The sequence below is a fragment of the Dendropsophus ebraccatus genome, chromosome 2, assembly GCF_027789765.1.
Source record: "Dendropsophus ebraccatus isolate aDenEbr1 chromosome 2, aDenEbr1.pat, whole genome shotgun sequence".
Classification (NCBI taxonomy): domain Eukaryota; kingdom Metazoa; phylum Chordata; class Amphibia; order Anura; family Hylidae; genus Dendropsophus; species Dendropsophus ebraccatus.
This window is the reverse complement of record NC_091455.1, coordinates 205,544,794-205,562,951: the sequence shown is the minus strand read 5'-3', so window position 1 is coordinate 205,562,951 and position 18,158 is coordinate 205,544,794. Positions and strand designations below refer to the sequence as shown.

Genomic DNA, 18,158 nt, shown 5'->3' with positions numbered 1-18,158 from the left:
GACAGTCTGCTCTACATCCCCAGCCGGACAGTCTGCTCTACATCCCCAGCCGGACAGTCTGCTCTACATCCCCAGCCGGACAGTCTGCTCTACATCCCCAGCCGGACAGTCTGCTCTACATCCCCAGCCGGACAGTCTGCTCTACATCCCCAGCCGGACAGTCTGCTGTACAACCCCAGCCGGGCAGTCTGCTCTACATCCCCAGCCGGACAGTCTGCTCTACAACCCCAGCCGGACAGTCTGCTCTACAACCCCAGCCGGACAGTCTGCTCTACATCCCCAGCCGGACAGTCTGCTCTACATCCCCAGCCGGACAGTCTGCTCTACATCCCCAGCCAGACAGTCTGCTCTACATCCCCAGCCGGGGAGTCTGCTCTACAACCCCAGCCGGACGGTCTGCTCTACAACCCCAGCCGGGCGGTCTGCTCTACAACCCCAGCCGGACAGTCTGCTCATAAGATTCATAAGATTTCTTACTCAATCCTGAATCAGCAGGTCAGATATTCCTGCAGCATAAGGCACCCATACAACTGGCCAGATCTCTACAGGAAAGTCATCTATATAATGTGTATATGAGTGAAGAATTGGCAGATGTTGAAAGAAAGAAGGATCAGCACATATTGGGGAAATATGGGTTGGCAGATTCTAATAGAATAGAAGAATCAACAGATGTTGGGGAAAGAAGGATGTTCAGGATCATCAGAAGATGATGGGGAAAAAGAAGGGTCAGCAGATGATAGGGAAAAGAAGGATCAGCAGATAGGGAAAAGAAGGATCAGCAGATGATAGGAAAAAGAAAGATCAGAAGATGATGGGGAAAAAGAAGGATCGGCAGATGGTAGGGAAAAAAGGATCGGCAGATGGGGAAAAGAAGGATTGGCAGATGTAGGGAAAAGAAGGATCGGCAGATAGGGAAAAGAAGGATCAGCAGATGATAGGGAAAATAAGGATTGGCAGATGGTAGGGAAAAGAAGGATGGGCAGATAGGGAAAAGAAGGATCAGCAGATGATGGGGAAAAAGAAGGGTCAGCAGATAGTAGGGAAAAGAAGGATCAGCAGATGATAGGGAAAAGAAGGATCAGAAGATGATAGGGAAAAAGAAGGGTCAGCAGATGGTAGGAAAAAGAAGGATCAGCAGATGATAGGGAAAAGAAGGTTTAGCAGATGATAGGGAAAAGCAGGATCAGCAGATGACCAGAAAAAGAAGAATCAGCAGATGTTGGAAGAAAGTAGGATCAGAAGATGTCAAGGAGAAAGAAAGATCAGCTAAGGTGAGGAGAAATAAGGAGGATCAGGAGCTGTTGGGAAAAGAAGAATTGGCAGATGTCGAAAGGAAGAAAGGATCAGCACGTCAAAGCGTCAAAGGAAAGAAGGATCTGAAATTGTTGGAAACAAAGAATCAGCAGATTTTAGGGGGAAGAAGAATCAGCAAATGTTGAGAAAAAGAAGGATCATTAGATGTTGGGGAAAAGAGAGATCAGCAAATGGGGGAAAGAAGGATCAGCGAATGAGGAAAGAGGCAATAGATCTCCTCTCCCTATACATGTATACGCAGCAGATTCCATGAGGAGAGGCATTAGGGGAACAAGCAGATTCTTAGAGACCCTTATTTTTTCTCTTGTGTCTTGATGCGTCTTATTCAGGAATGCGTCTTATTCAGGGTTCATCCATTCACTTGATTTGCAGATGGATGGGGCGATTGCTGGGATTGTCGGATCGGAGGACGAGGTTTATATTGAGTCAGAAGGGCGAGAAATAGTGAGACGTCAGCGTCAGTCCCTTCATTGTAATCCTGTGTAACATCAGGCGCCGGCGGTTTTCCTGCACTCAGATCTGATAACATTATTGGTGAAATGTGACGGGTCAGATCACCATGTCAGCATCAGGATATGGAGAGTCCTGTCCCGTTATATCTGCATTAGGGTAGGTTAGTGGGATGAAGGATGACAGGAGGTTGTGTAGGATCTATACTGTAAGGAGGGGTCGTAGTCTACAGGCCACAGAACCAATGATATGATGGACGGGGGCAGAGAGATGAGCTGTATCCAGGGAGAAAGTAACCATTCAAGACTTTTTATCCTTTACAATCTAGGATTCCAGCACTTGATAGCTTTCAGGCTATGGTAGAAGGGGATCTGAAACAATTGCATGATGATGTGATTTCCCAACCATCCAGATCCAGGACCACCACTGTCCTCCATGATTTAAGTAAAAATACCAGCTTAGTTATTAAACAGGCGGATAAAGGAGGCTCATTGGTGGTCCTGGATAGGAAATTATATATAAAACAAGCCTTTGAGATCCTCAATGATACTTGCACATACCGCAGGCTTTCTTGTGATTTTTTTAGTGTTTCTAAAAAAGCGTTAGACTCACTGCTGGATGATGGGGTGCAGATGAAACTGAAAAAAAATATTTCACAGTAGAACATCCGTTGGTGCCCGTGTTTCATGGGTTACCAAAGATTCATAAAGGTAATTTCCCCCCCCCAGTCTGCGCCCCATCATCTCTAGCATTGGGTCTCTCCAAGAAAAACTAAGTGTGTGGATAGATGGATTATTGCAACCAATGGCTCAATCCTGTCAGGCATACTTGCGGGATAGTAAACAGGTGCTAACCTCTCTAAAGAATTTTCAGTGGAAAGAGGGTATGCATTGGTTAACCTGTGATGTCATAGGGTTGTATTCGCACATCCCTCATGATCTTGCGATTTCAGCATTGCGTTTTCATTTGAATAGATGTAACCTATATAGTTCCACTTTAAATGAATTTATCATTAAATCAGGTGAGTACCTCCTCAGATACAATTATTTTTCATTTGAAGGTCAGTTTTTTTTGCAGATCACAGGAGCCCCGATGGGCTCCTGTTTCTCGCCCACGCTTGCTAATCTTTATAGGTCATGGTGGGAAGAGCTTTTTTTGTTCAATGTACAAAATCCTTTTTTGGGAGGCGTGGTCTGGTACGGCCGCTACATCGATGACCTCTTGTTTATATGGGGTCGTGATGTGGTACCAGACTTCGTCTCCTTTCTCAATTCTAATCATTTAAATTTACGTTTCATGAGTGATTTGTTTTTTGATAAAGTAAATTTTTGGGATTTGTGTCTGAGGGGGGACTCCACTGAACAAAGGGTGGTAACCTCGCAATTTAGGAAGCCAACTGCTGGCAACAGCATATTGCAAGCTGATAGTTGCCACCCCTCCCACACAATAAAAGCCGTACCAGTGGGAGAATTTTTGAGATTAAAAAGATCTTGCTCAGAAAACCATGACTATGAACACCTTGCATCTACATTATCTGTAAGGTTAAAACAACGGGTTATCCACACTGGATGATAACTAGAGACAAAACAATAGCGGACAACAGACATAGGGAGGACTTATTGTCCGACCACAGTGCACTTAATGAGAATAGTAAAAAAAAACTGAAAGTAATGTTGTTTTTTCCACAGCTTATAGCAAACAATTCCCAGCTATTAAACACATAATCCAAAAATATTTACCCATTTTATACCAAGACCAGTCTTTGCGCACGGTTCTGCAGGACAATTGCAGAATTGTGGCAAAGAGAGGTGTTTCCATTGGCAATATAGTTTCACCTACTGTACTGAAACAAAACAAATCCAACACCACTTGGTTAACACAGAAAGGATTTTTTCCTTGCAATGGAGCTAGATGTAATATGTGCCAGTTCACACACAAAACCCAAACCTTTAGTGATTCCAAACAACAAACAAAATATTCCATACAATCATTCATTAGCGTCTAGCATTTTTCTACGTTTTTTGTATGTAACGATTTTATGGAATCTGTACAATAAATACCGGATTTTATTGGACTGCTGGAATACGTTTCTTTTATCCATTCAAGACTCATGACTACCTGTAGGTGGCACTAGAGAGACACCTTACTGGAGGATAGCTAATTTACATACAATTCCTTCCCATGGAACCTTGCTTTGAAGACTCCGAACATCAACCGGGTCTCTTCAATAAGAGACTGTAGCCCGGAGCGGCATCCAGAAAGAATGATAATTAAAATCAGGGGAAAACAGAACGAAACAGAACAACAGATAAAGGAGGAAAAGCTGCAGCAGAGGAGGGGGAGGAAGCTGCAGACAGAGAAAAGTAAAAGGATTACATACATGTGATATAGATATACTGTGCACATATAGCACCGTCATACATTGCTGATATACTGCCACCATACAGTGCACATATAACACCGTCATACATTGCTGATATACTGCCACCATACTGTGCACATATAGCACCGTCATACATTGCTGATATACTGCCACCATACTGTGCACATATAACACTGTCATACAATGCTGATATACTGCCACCATACAGTGCACATATAACACCGTCATACAATGCTGATATACTGCTACCATACAGTGCACATATAACACCGTCATACAATGCTGATTTATTTGTTATGGGCGATCGTTAGATGTGAAGGCTGGTGATGTATATGGCGGTCTATGATCTGTGGTTGGGTGGTAGTGGTCTTTATCTCCCCTTTATCCCAGTTGCTCCTGTATGTAGCAGCAGGAATGTTACTGGTGCAGTGTAAATATTGTGGAGGTTACTGTTTCCATAGGACGCACACAGTCTCCTGTGTAGGATCAGTCTCTAGAACACTGTGACCTGCTTAACCCTGCGTATTCCTGGGTATATAGCACATGATGCTTCACCCCTCACAGTGCACCCGTGTGTCTCCTTCAATGTCTTAAAGCTTAATGAGCTTAAAGGGGTACTCTTTTTCCTTTACATTTACTGGTATCAGAAAGTTATATAAATTGTAAATTAATTCTATTTAAAAATCTCCAGTCTTCCAGTACTTATCAGCTGCTGTATGTCCTGCAGAAAGTGGTGGATTATTTCCAGTCTGGCACAGTGCTCTCTGCTGCCACCTTTGTCTGTGCCAGGAACTGTCCAGAGCAGAAGAGGTTTTCTATGGGGATTTGCTGCTGCTCTGGACAGTTCCTGACACGGACAGAGATGGCAGCAGAGAGCACTGTGCCAGACTGGAAAGAAAACACCACTTCGTGCAGTACAAACAGCAGCTGATAAGTACTGGAATTCTGCAGATTTTTAAATAGAAGTAAATTACAAATCTATATAACTTTCTGCCACCTGTTGATTTGAAAGAAAAAGGTTTTTGCTTGACAACCCCTTTAATCTGGGCCAATTCATCACCATCTTAAAGGAGAAGTCCTCCTTGTCCCTTGACGTACCCGGATTGCAGACAAAAGTGACATCTGGCGGCCATCAGCGAGACCCTGGAGCACCGCTATAGAGGCACCGGGAAGGGTGAGTTAACTTTGTTTATTATTTTCCTACACCCTCCTTCTCCCTTCTAATTTTTTATATTTCGTGGGACTTCCCCTTTAATACACCACCATATATAACCTGACAAACTCTACCTGGGGCTGCCCAGGCATGATGGGAGTTGTAGTTTTGCAGCAGCTGAAGGGCGTCAGGTTCCCTATCCCTGCTGTAGATGAATAGATCACGGTGTGCCCCATGTCTCCTCTCCTCTGCTTGTTGCTGCCGATATCTCTATCGCCTCCTCTCCCTCCTCTGATCCCTTGCTTTCCTCCTCTCCCTCCTCTGATTCCTGGCTTTCCTCCTCTCCCTCCTCTGATCCCTGGCTTTCCTCCTCTCCCTCCTACAATCCTTCACTTTCCTCCTCTCCCTCCTCCTCTCCCTCGCTTTGCTCCTCCGATCCCTTGCTTTCCTCCTCTCCCTCCCCTGATCTCTCGCTTTCCTCCTCTCCCTCCTCCGATCCCTCACTTTCCTTCTCTCCCTCCTCCTCTCCCTCGCTTTCCTTCTCTCCCTCCTCCGATCCCTCGCTTTCCTCCTCCGATCCCTTGCTTTCCTCCTCTCCCTCCTCTGATCCCTCGCTTTCCTTCTCTCCCTCCTCCGATCCCTCGCTTTCCTCCTCCGATCCCTTGCTTTCCTCCTCTCCCTCCTCTGATCTCTCACTTTCCTCCTCTTCCTCCTCTCCCTCCTCCGATCCCTCGCTTTCCTCCTCTTCCTCCTCTGATCCCTCGCTTTCCTACCCTCCCTCCTCCGATCCCTCGCTTTACTCCCTTCCCTCCTCTGATCCCTTGCTTTCCTCCTCTCCCTCCTCCGATCCCTTGCTTTCCTCCTCTCCCTCCTCTGATCTCTCACTTTCCTCCTCTCCCTCCTCCGATCCCTCGCTTTCCTCCTCTTCCTCCTCTGATCCCTCGCTTTCCTCCTCTTCCTCCTCTGATCCCTTGCTTTCCTACCCTCCCTCCTCCGATCCCTCGCTTTACTCCCTTCCCTCCTCCGATCCCTCGCTTTCCTCCTCTCCCTCCTCCGATCCCTCGCTTTCCTCCTCTCCCTTCTCTGATCCCTGGCTTTCCTCCTCTCCCTCCTACAATCCTTCACTTTCCTCCTCTCCCTCCTCCGATCTCTCGCTTTGCTCCTCCGATCCCTTGCTTTCCTCCTTTCCCTCCTCTGATCTCTCGCTTTCCTCCTCTCCCTCCTCCGATCCCTCGCTTTCCTCCTCTCCCTCCTCTGATCTCTCGCTTTCCTCCTCTCCCTCCTCCGATCCCTCACTTTCCTCCTCTCCCTCCTCTGATCCCTCGCTTTCCTTCTCTCCCTCCTCCGATCCCTCGCTTTCCTCCTCCGATCCCTTGCTTTCCTCCTCTCCCTCCTCTGATCCCTCGCTTTCCTTCTCTCCCTCCTCCGATCCCTCGCTTTCCTTCTCTCCCTCCTCCGATCCCTCGCTTTCCTCCTCCGATCCCTTGATTTCCTCCTCTCCCTCCTCTGATCTCTCACTTTCCTCCTCTCCCTCCTCCGATCCCTCGCTTTCCTCCTCTGATCCCTCGCTTTCCTCCTCTTCCTCCTCCGATCCCTTGCTTTCCTACCCTCCCTCCTCCGATCCCTCGCTTTACTCCCTTCCCTCCTCCGATCCCTCGCTTTCCTCCTCTCCCTCCTCTGATCCCTTGCTTTCCTCCTCTCCCTCCTCTGATCTCTCACTTTCCTCCTCTCCCTCCTCCGATCCCTCGCTTTCCTCCTCTTCCTCCTCTGATCGATTGCTTTCCTTCTCTGATCCCTTGCTTTCCTACCCTCCCTCCTCCGATCCCTCGCTTTACTCCCTTCCCTCCTCCGATCCCTCGCTTTCCTCCTCTCCCTCCTCCGATCCCTTGCTTTCCTCCTCTCCCTCCTCCGATCCCTTGCTTTCCTCTTCTCCCTCCTCTGATCCCTCGCATTCCTCCTCTCCTTCGCTTTCTTCCTCAGATCACTCTCTTTCCTCCTCTCCCTCCTCCGATCCCTCGCTTTCCTCCTCTCCCTCCTCCTCTCCCTCGCTCTCCTCCTCGCTCTCCTCCGATCCCTCGCGCTCCTCCTCTCCATCCTCCTCTCCCTCGCTCTCCTCCTTTCCCTCCTACAATTCCTTGCTTTCCTCCTCTCCCTCCTCCGATCCCTCGCTTTTCTCTTCTCCCTCCTCTGATCCCTCGCTTTCCTCCTCCTCTGCCTCCTGCGATCCCTAGTTTTCCTCCTCTCCGTCCTCCGATCCCTCGCTCTCCTCCTCCGATCCCTCGCTCTCCTCCGATCCCTCGCTTTCCTCCTCTCCCTCCTCCGATCCCTCACTTTCCTCCTCTCCCTCCTCCTCTCCCTCGCTCTCCTTCTCCGATCCCTCTCCCTCCTCCGATCCCTCGCTTTCCTCCTCTCCCTCCTCCGATCCCTCGCTTTCCTCCTCTCCCTCCTCCGATCCCTCGCTTTCCTCCTCTCCCTCCTCCGATCCCTCGTTTCCTCCTCTCCCTCGCTTTCCTCCTCTTCCTCCTCTTCCTCCTCCGATCCCTCGCTTTCCTCCTCTCCCTCCTCCAATCCCTCGATTTCCTCCTCTACCGATCCCTCACTTTCCTCCTCTCCCTCCTCTGGTCCCTCACTCTCCTTCCTCCGATCCCTCGCTTTCCTCTTCTCCCTCCTCTGGGGAATGATTTACACTTTGTGCTGAGGTGTGAACTTTCCTCCGGCCGCAGAACACTTGACGTTTCACACAAGTGCGATGTAGAAGGAAACAAATAAACACTGTGCCGCATTCTCCGCGCCGGCACCACCTTCCCGGGGAATACCGGAGGTCATTAGCAGCTTCTACCTAATGGTCTCTGGCAGAAGTCCAACACCGGCCGCTCCGAAAGGAAACAATATTCAGTGGGAATGGCGGTTCATTACATCTTTACGTGTGATACTATGGGGTAGATTTATTATTACTGTCTAAATATTAGCGTTAAAGGGGTACTCCGGAGAGGAACTTAATAGGGCATACCGGGGAGGAACTTAAGGAACTTAATGGGGTATACCGGGGAGGAACTTAATGGGGTATAACGGGGAGGAAGTTAATGGGGTATACCGGTAACTTGCTAGATGGTAAAGTGTGACGCCACTCCTGTGGTGGTTTGCCGAGATGTAACCAGACCCTTGGGTGTTGTGTCGTGACGCCACAACCTTGTTTCCCTGTGGTCAGAGACCTGCCGGGCTGTTGAGGGGTCGCTTGGATTACTGTCATGGGGTTCCGGAGTGAAGTATTGACCCACCTGGACTATTAGTACTGCCACTCACAGAAAGGGGAAGTGTCCCAAGGAGTGTGTGTATACTGTGTTGGTGCGGTACAAAGGATCACAGAGTCTCCTTACCATAAATAATAGCTTGTTTACTCTGAAGGTACTTAGGTGCAGCAGAACATACAACTTTGCATTGACTGAGTATAGTAGACTTGATAAGACACTTCATAATACAGGATCCAGATGATGTGATCAGAGAGTAGTAGAAAGTACAGTCGTGCTGAGTGAGTTGCGTGTTGAGAGATACAAAGAATCAGAGGAGCAGAGAGGAGAATGTCATTAGAGTCCCAACCCAAGCAGTACTGTGCTCTGCCGGGATGTTGGAGGATGAGGTAGAAATACAAGAATACTTGAAAGAGAACACTTGTGCCCGTGCATCAACTCTTGTCGGCATTAACCACCTGTTGCCCTACCAGTGTCGGGGGACCCGTTCTACAGGGTGACACAAGCCCCAGACCTTGTTACCTGGGATGAGCGGACTGCTGAGGATTTCCTGTTGACAACAGTGCTGCAAGATAGAGTTCCTAGGCTCTTAGCAACTTTGCTCTATCCGGATCAGTTCCTAGCTTTCTCTGGCTTTGTGGATACTGGCCTGCACTGTGACTCTCCTACTTCTTGGCGTGGGTTGAGATAGGCTCTGACTGATCCTCTCCTGTGAAGGGCTTTACACTGCATAGCGTTGTATAGAGTTACTTGAAGAGAAACTCTTAGCTGTGTCTTGTCTTGCTTCCTCACCATACAGGAACCTGACTAAGAGCCCTATTACACCAACAGATTATCTGACAGATTTTTTTAAGCCAAAGCCAGGAATGGATTCGAAGAGAGGAGAAATCTCAGTCTTTCCTTTATTACCTGTTCTCTGTGTATAGTCCATTCCTGGCTTTGGCTCAAAAAAATCTGTCAGATAATCTGTTGGTGTAATAGGGCCCTAAGACTAAGGCTGGTTCTGCTGTCCCTGACAGGGGACCTGGCATAAGCCAGGGCACAGCTTGACTGCTGCTGGGACTGTGCTTTGAATGGGTGAAGAGTGCATAAAGAAAAAGTAAATAATAAAGGGATAGGATAGAAGAAGGAGACACTCTCATAGGTTCACAGATCCATGTGACACATAAGCAAACAATAACCCTTTCCATACTTCAGCTGTGCAGCAACTAAGTGCATATACTTACAATAGCGACATCTAATAGTGAAACTTTATCATTACTACATCGCCACTTACTTACAATAAGTACAGGCTTTTGCGAAGGGTGTAACCAATAACAATACCCGTTGTAGGACACCACATTATCAGCTGCTGTTTATCCTGCAGGAAGTGGTGTATTCTCTCCAGTCTGACACAGTGCTCTCTGCTGCCACCTCTGTCCATGTCAGGAACTCTCCAGAGCTGGAGAGGTTTCTATGACGATTTGCTACTGCTCTAGGGATATTGATTTTTTTAATAGAAGTACAATACAAATCTCTGGCACTTTCTGGTCCCAGTTGATTTGAAATTTGTTTTTGTGTGTGAACAACCCCTTTAAAATAAATGTATTTTTTGTTACTTCTATTAGTAAGAGGTCACACAGGCATCACTGCTACCACCAATGGTTGTGTCAGGAACTGCAGGGCTGTCTAAGCCCTGGTCCCCACTCCCCTGCTCTCATCCAGCACTGCCGCACACAGAGTGCTATTCATACAGAGCAGTGCTCCCTATATACTGTGGATTCTTATTAGAATATACAATACATGGGGGAAAGCTGCTTGTCACTATTGCTGTGTGCGGTGATAGTGCCAGACAGCCCCCACCAGGTACTGTATATTCTAATATGATTACACAGTACATGGGAGCACTGCTCTATACCAGTAGTGCTCTGTGTGCAGCAGTAATGGGAGGAAGCAGGGACCAGAGCTTAGACAGCCCTGCAGTTCCCAACACAGGGAATGATGGGAGATGTAGTTTTACACCAGCTCTACATTCACAGGTTGGGGGTCACTGAATTATATATATAAATACTGTTCAATGGAAGAAATTCTGGTCTCGTTCACATGAGACATTCTTTGTTCTGCATTGGTCATGGCATTATTTTTTATTCTCTGACATTGTACGAGAAGAATGAAATCCTGCATCCATCTGAAATCTGTCTTGTAATAAAATCTGATGTTCTCTTCTGTTTTTAGGATGCCCGGGGATGTGGGATAATATAACCTGCTGGATGCCCACAGTGGTTGGCAAGATGGTTTTTACCCGATGCCCGGCCTGGTTCAGCATGATCGATTCGGAGGATGGTGAGAGTCAGCCATAAAGAACTGTACTGCCTGGAGGCACCACTGGGGGGAGCACACTACAGATGTATACAGCTCCTATTACAGCTATCAGGCTCCCCCTACTGGTGGCTGCAGGAATTTTTTTATATAATACTTTGAAATGTAAAGGAATGCAGGGGGTGCAGAGCTTGTGGAACAGGACGCTCATGTCTCATGTATGTTTGTTGTTGCATCATTACCTAAGCAGCCTTTTTATAACTCTTTAGTTGATTAAAAATCAGCTGTCGAACGCACATGTCCACAACCGACAGCAAAGTAGTTATTTGTGCAGCCCTGGTTTCAGGAAGTTATACAGATTTGTAAATTTATTTTATTAAAAAATTTCCAGTCTTCCAGTACTTATCAGCTGCTGGATGACCTGCAGGGAGTGGTGTATTCTTTACAGTCTAAAACAGTGCTCTCTGCTGCCACCTCTGTCCATGTCAGGAACTGTCCAGAACAGGAGAGGTTTTCTATGGGGATTTTCTAGTGCTCTGACATGGACAGAGGTGGCAGCAGAGAGCATTGTGTCAGGCTGGAAAGAATACACCACTCCCTGCAGGACAAACAGCAGCTGATAAGTACTGGAAGACAGGAGATTTTTAGGTAGAAGTAAATTACAAATCTATATAACTTTCTGACTCCATTTTTTCCTCTGGAGTATCCCTTTAAAATTTTTGCATAGGACACTGCAGCACATGATGGCTGAATGGTGGCACTACTTATGTATACTCCTGTATTATGCCTGGGATTGGGCCTTATAAGCTTCTGATATGGTGATATGGTGGGGCTTGGCTTCAGGAGGGATAACTTTCGGGGATCTCCGGCTCTGTGGCCCCTCGATGTGGCTGCTCATCTGATAACGGTAATAAACAGCAGACTGGGTGACAACTCCGGGGAGCAGACGGTATGGGTGCAGCAGCATTTATTACCTCTCATCTGCCCCCCCCCCCCCAGTATTCTGCTCTGCCTGCTCCCTGGTTACCGTGGATACGGAACAAGTAGTATTTTTGTATCTTGTTTATCTAATTAGGATGAGATAATCAGCGAGCGGCAGGTGCGGCTGCAAAACACCTTGACAACGCTTTACTGCACCCAGAACTGATCTGATTCTTCTTGTTTTATCTGGAAAAAATGTATGGATTTTATCTCAACCATGACAGTCCCTGACTCCTGCTACCCACAATCCCATGCTCCAGCCAGCCCATAGAGCTGTTCATCCTGATCTCACTGGTTCATGAATAGAATTCTAGTAGAACAGTGAAGACTGACAGACGGGTGTGTATCCAGGAGCCGCACGCTGGGATCAGGGTCAGTCACTGCCCGGCTAGAATTCATGAAGCAGTGAGATCAGGATGAACAGCTCTATGGGTGCCCCCTATACTCTCTCACTGTATATTGATCTATGATATATAATACTAGTATTTTATCAGGTATATGGTGCAATTATTTATTTGCTATTTATTGTTATTTTCCATACTTATTTAGCACTATTATGTTGGTTTTCTATTGTTTGGCCCTAATATTTATCTGCTATATTGCCCTATTATTTATCTGCTATATGGGGCGTATGTATCTGCTATATGGTGCTATTACTTATCTGCTACATATTGCCCTAACAGTATTTATCTGATATAAGGCGCCATTATTCATCTGCTATGTTGGGCTTTTATTCATCTGCTATATGGCGCTATTATTTATCCGCTATATGGCGCTATTATTTATCTGCTATATAGCGCTATTATTTATCTGCTATATTGCGCTATTATTTATCTGCTATATGGTGCTATTATTTATCTGCTATATGGCACTATTATTTATCTGCTATATGGTGGTATTATTTATCTGCTATATGGCACTATTATTTATCTGCTATATGGCACTATTATTTATCTGCTATATGGTGGTATTATTTATCTGCTATATGGCGCTATTATTTATCTGCTATATGGTGGTATTATTTATCTGCTATATGGCGCTATTATTGAACTGCTGTATGGCGCTATTATTTATCTGCTATATGGCGCTATTATTTATCTGCTATATGGAGCTATTATTTATCTGCTATATGGTGCTATTACTTATCTGCTACATATTGCCCTAACAATATTTATTCATCTGCTATAAAATACTATTTTCCATACCTATTTAGCTCTACTATGTGGGTTTTATAATGTGTGGCCCTATTATTTATCTGCTACATAGTGTTTATGTATCTGCTATATGGTGCTATTATTTATCTGCTATATGGTGCTATTATTTATCTTCAATATAGGGGGAACTTATTAAAAGGCTAAAATGCCTTTTTTAGTCGCAGATCGTCCTGATTGACGTAAAAATATTCGCAAATATTTTATTTGTATCGGGCAGATCTGCGCCTCCTGTGCCAATGGGGCGGAGAGGGGGCGTCACGGGGGATGCGGCAGCATGCAGAGGGAGTGCGGTCTCTGCATGTGCCGCATTATCATTTTTCCGGGGGAGCTGACGTAGGTTTCAATTTATTGGCACGGACGTGTTCACTGCGCACAGGATATCATGTAGAGGCAATGCGCCTCTACACAAATCCTCTTAGCTCTGAAGCTGCGGGTACATTGGTAAGCCCGGCGTAAAAAATGCCGGACTTAATAAATTTCCCCGATAGTGTTTATTTAACTGCCATATAGTGCTATTATTTATCTGCCATATAGTGCTATTATTTATCTGCCATATAGTGCTATTATTTATCTGCTATATGGTGATATAATTTATCTGATATATGGCGTTATTATTTATCTGCAATGTATTTCATCTTTCCATACCTATTTAGCACTACTATGTGAATTTTTCTAATGTATGGCCCTATTATTTATCTGCTATATGGTGCTATTATTCATCTGCTATATATTTAATCTTTCTATACCTATTTAGCACTACTATGTGGGTTTTGTAATGTATGGCCCTCTTATTTAACTTCTATATAGTGCTATAATCTATCCGCTATATAGTGCTATTATTTATCTTCTATATGGTCCTATTATTTATCTGCTATATAGTGCTATTATTTATCTGCTATAAGGGGCTATTGTTTATCTGCTACATATTGCTCTTATTTATCTGATATATGGCGCCATTATTTATCTACTATATATTACTTATTTCCATACCTATTTAGCACTACTATGTGGTTCTTCTAATGTATGGCGCTATTATTTATCTGCTATATTGCGCTATTATATATCTGCTATATAATGCTATTATTTGTCTGCTGTATGGCGATATTATTTATCTGCTATATGGCGCTATTATTTATGTGCTATATGGTGCTATTATTAACCGGCTATATGGCCCTATTATTTATCTGCTATATAGTGCTATTATTTATCTGCGATATAGTGCTATTATTTATGAGCTATATGGCGCTGTTATTTATCTGCTATATAGTGCTATTATTTATCTGCTATATAGTGCTATTATTTATCTACTATATAGTTATATTATTTATCTGCTGTATAGTGATATTATTTATCTGCTATATGGTTATATTATTTATCTGCTATATAGTGATATTATTTATGTGCTATATGGTGCTATTATCAATATTGCTTCTTTGCTGTCATTTTAGTTTCTGTCGTCTCTTTGGCCGTTGGGCCCAGTTGTAGTTTCTCCCCATTATACTGAGATGCATTTTATTTACTGCAGGAGATGTGTTATAAAAAAGCTCTCTGCCACTAATGCAATATCTGTAGCCAAGGCCGCCACCTTGCATCTTCTTGTGTTTGGGTCCCCTCCAGCACTAAGGTGGCCCGGATGTAACACTGCTCCCCCTATAGGTACACCTGTGCATTTCAGCTATACTTCAGTGGCTCTTACATTGTGCTGCATGAACCATCAGCGTGCTAATGGATCCCGAGCGGCAGCTAGGAAATCTTTTGTAATCTAGTCATATCCTCATCGGCATTAGCCGCACGCTGTAACGCTCTCATATAATTCATCACACAGGTCTGAACAGCTGTGATTCAGTGAGTGTATGTGGGCTGCGCTTCGTATGTGACGCCGCTTCCCTGTGTCATAGCAGCGCTGATATATAAAGCAGATAAATGACACCCGGCAGAGCTGAACTGTGACACAAGCCTGAGTCACGCTGACGTACATTGGTTGTGGACCAGAACGGATTATCCTAGAGTTCTACCAGTGCCCCCTAGTGGTCCTACACTGGGAAAACATGGGAAAGTGTCCAGGTGCCATAGCAGTGGTGCGTCCTGCCTCTGTGGTAGCCATGACACAGTGTACCTGCCATGAATACATGATGGGATGAATCACATCTAGCTCTATTCTTACAACCATAAAGGAGTTGTTCATCAAAAAATATTTTCTTTCAAATCAACTGGTGCCAGAAAGTGCCAGAGATTTGGAATTTACTTCTATTTTAAAAAAAATCTCCAGTTTTCCAGTACTTATCAGATGCTGTATGTCCTGCAGGAAGTGGTGTATTTTTTCCAGTCTGACACAGTGCTCTCTGCTGCCACCGCTGTCCATGTCAGAAACTGTCCAGAGCAGGAGAGGTTTTTTTAATGGGGATTTGCTGCTGCTATGGACAGTTCCTGACATGGACAGAGGTGGCAGCAGAGAGCACTGTGTCAGACTGGAAAGAATACCCCCCCCCTTCCCCCCACGCTAGGTAATAGTTGATCCTTATCAGTTCTCAGACCTACATTTTTGCTGCAGTATTCCTTTGCCCGCTTTGCCTTTGTCTCTGGTGCTGAGATACACAGAAGCAGATCCTCTCCTCCCCGCTCCCCAGATGCACATTTTATCCAATTAACTATTCATTAGTTTACCTACAGATACCAGCTGGATGGCAGCGTCGCCTGCTCTCCTGTAGCTGCCATGTTTAGACAAATAAATAATATATAGAACACGTCTGAGCGTTGCCAACATTTATTATTTAGGAGCAGAAAGTGGAAAAACGCTTATTATACCGAAATCGTGTAAAATCCCCCCCCCCTCCCAAAACAAGCTGTAGACAATGGCAGCGGAGGGACACATTCACACCATGCACACTGCAGGCAGGACCAGAGAACATGGAAATCTCAGTAAAGATTGAACAGGTTTCCTGCTGTCCTTTCGCTGTAGAAAAATCAGTGGCTGGAAAAAGTAAGTGAACCCTTCGGAATTACTTGGATTCCAAATATGAAAGATTTTGAGTAAACATTCACAATTCAGGGAGGAACAAGTATGTGAACTTAGATTTCTTCAATGATTCCTAAAGGAATATGATCTGATTGTTCTCTACGTCTATTACTCTCTATGTTACCCTTTGCCTGTTTGCAGACATAATTTATGATACAAGGCCACACCTTCTCCCTGCCTTGCCACACCCCCTGCAGGCCCATCAGATAAATGGGGCTTACACCAGGGTGCTCGGTGACAATTTTCCTCCATTGTATTTAAGCTGATAACACACAGGCAGGTATACTATCCATTACTTTTATGGAGCACATTGAGCAAACATCCACAGTGCAGGGAGGAAAAGTAAGTGAAACCACTGGAATTACTTGGATTCCAAATATAACGTGATCCGATTGTTCTTTATGTCTATTGTTCTCTATGTCACCCTATGACTGTTTGTAGCCATATCTCATGATAAATCAGGTGTGGGAGAAGAACACACTTCCTCACCACCTTGCCACACCCCCTGTAGGCCCATGAGTTGAGTAGGGCTTACACCAGGGTGCTCGGTGACAACTTCCCCCCATTATAACTAAGTTGATAACACACAGGCAGGTGTACTATTTATAACTTTTATGGAGCACATTGAGTAAACATCCACAGTGCAGGGAGAACTACTTGGATTTCTGCATTAACTTCAAATAATGTGATCTGCCCTCTATGTCACAATTGTAGACAAACAAAATTGAGGGAATTCATCAATGCTTTTACCAGAGGACTGGGAAAATCAAATTTTATGTTATTTTTGCATAAAACGGATGAAAAGTGGACTGCTTAAAAATTAAACAAAACTAAACAAATAAATTCATAAATTCTCCCCAATATAAGTAAACTGATAGTTCACAGGCAGCTGCATTGTTCATGTTATTCATGGAGAATATTGGGTAAACATCCACAGTGCAGGGGGAAAGTAAGTGAACCATTTGGAATTGCTAAACTAACTTTTTTTATCGGGTTTATCTGTTAAAAGAATTACATGAAAAACAGATTTTTCACCAAAATTTTGACAAATAAACTTTTAGTTCCCCCCCCCCCCCCATGTGACTAAATTAGTAATGAAGCTAAAGTTATTAGAGCAATGGTTTAGTGTAAATCACGGGAAAGGACCAGACCCAGCCTGAGCCTGGTAAAGGGGGGGTTTAGACTACCTAAGACTCCAACACACAATATAGCTATGCTGAGTGTGGAAATCTCATCTGGAAGTTTCTGCTGACAGTAAATTTGGTAAAGAAGACACTGAACGAGCCAGGCCGGAGGGATTTACAAAATCAAAGCTAAAGAAATCCAACAAACAGAATTATGAATGCAGCTCTGGAAGTGCCTGGAGTAAAATAACTGACATTCAACAAAGCACGGAAAGTGGGGGGCATTGGGACCCAGGAGTATAAAGTTATGACTCTACCTAAAGATGTACATGGAGAAACAGCGCCAGTCTTGTTCACTGGCTGTGTTTGGTATTGCAGTATATATACATATATATATATATATATATATATATATATATATATATATATATATAATTTAGTGTTTTTTTTTCCTTTGTCTTTAATCGTACTTAGAAAAAATATCTACACGGTCCCCGAGTTTCCTCCGCCTCCTGTAAATTACAGCTGAATCTTACAACGAGACAATTAGAAGGAACATTTCATCCCACTGCGTCTTTTTTGCATTTATAATTCAAGCTAATGGTGAAATTAATTGTCTTAATAGAGTGGAGCGTGATTGTGTCAGTACAGAGACGAGTGCGTGTTGGTTAAGCGGCTGACAGAGTGATGGCTTTCCTATGGGGAAGTCGTTTGGTCTGAGAAGCAGGAAAGATCTTCTTATGTATCTATGTAATGCATGGTTAAAAGACATATGGCCCCTTATACAGCATCTTATAATAGTGTAACATAAACAGGAAAATAATTTACACTGAGAGTCCCAATCATTTCTACTTGCTGTACCAGGGCTAACCACTTGGTGTGCTGTTAAGCCATATGCAGTTGAATGCCTTACAGCGACATCTAGTGGTAGATATACTTACTGCAGTCATTTGTGTTTTATACACTGATGAGCCTCT

The 18,158-nt window shown here is 44.6% G+C and overlaps 1 protein-coding gene across 2 annotated transcripts in view; it reads left to right on the top strand.

Moving 5' to 3' along the window:
• Positions 1–18,158, top strand: part of ADCYAP1R1 (ADCYAP receptor type I) — a 141,071-nt gene that overhangs the window by 69,172 nt on the left and 53,741 nt on the right. For both annotated transcript variants that reach the window (XM_069959260.1, XM_069959259.1), the window contains exon 4: positions 10,763–10,870. In XM_069959260.1, the coding sequence (XP_069815361.1) occupies positions 10,763–10,870 (108 nt within the window). The remainder of the gene's footprint in view (positions 1–10,762; positions 10,871–18,158) is intronic.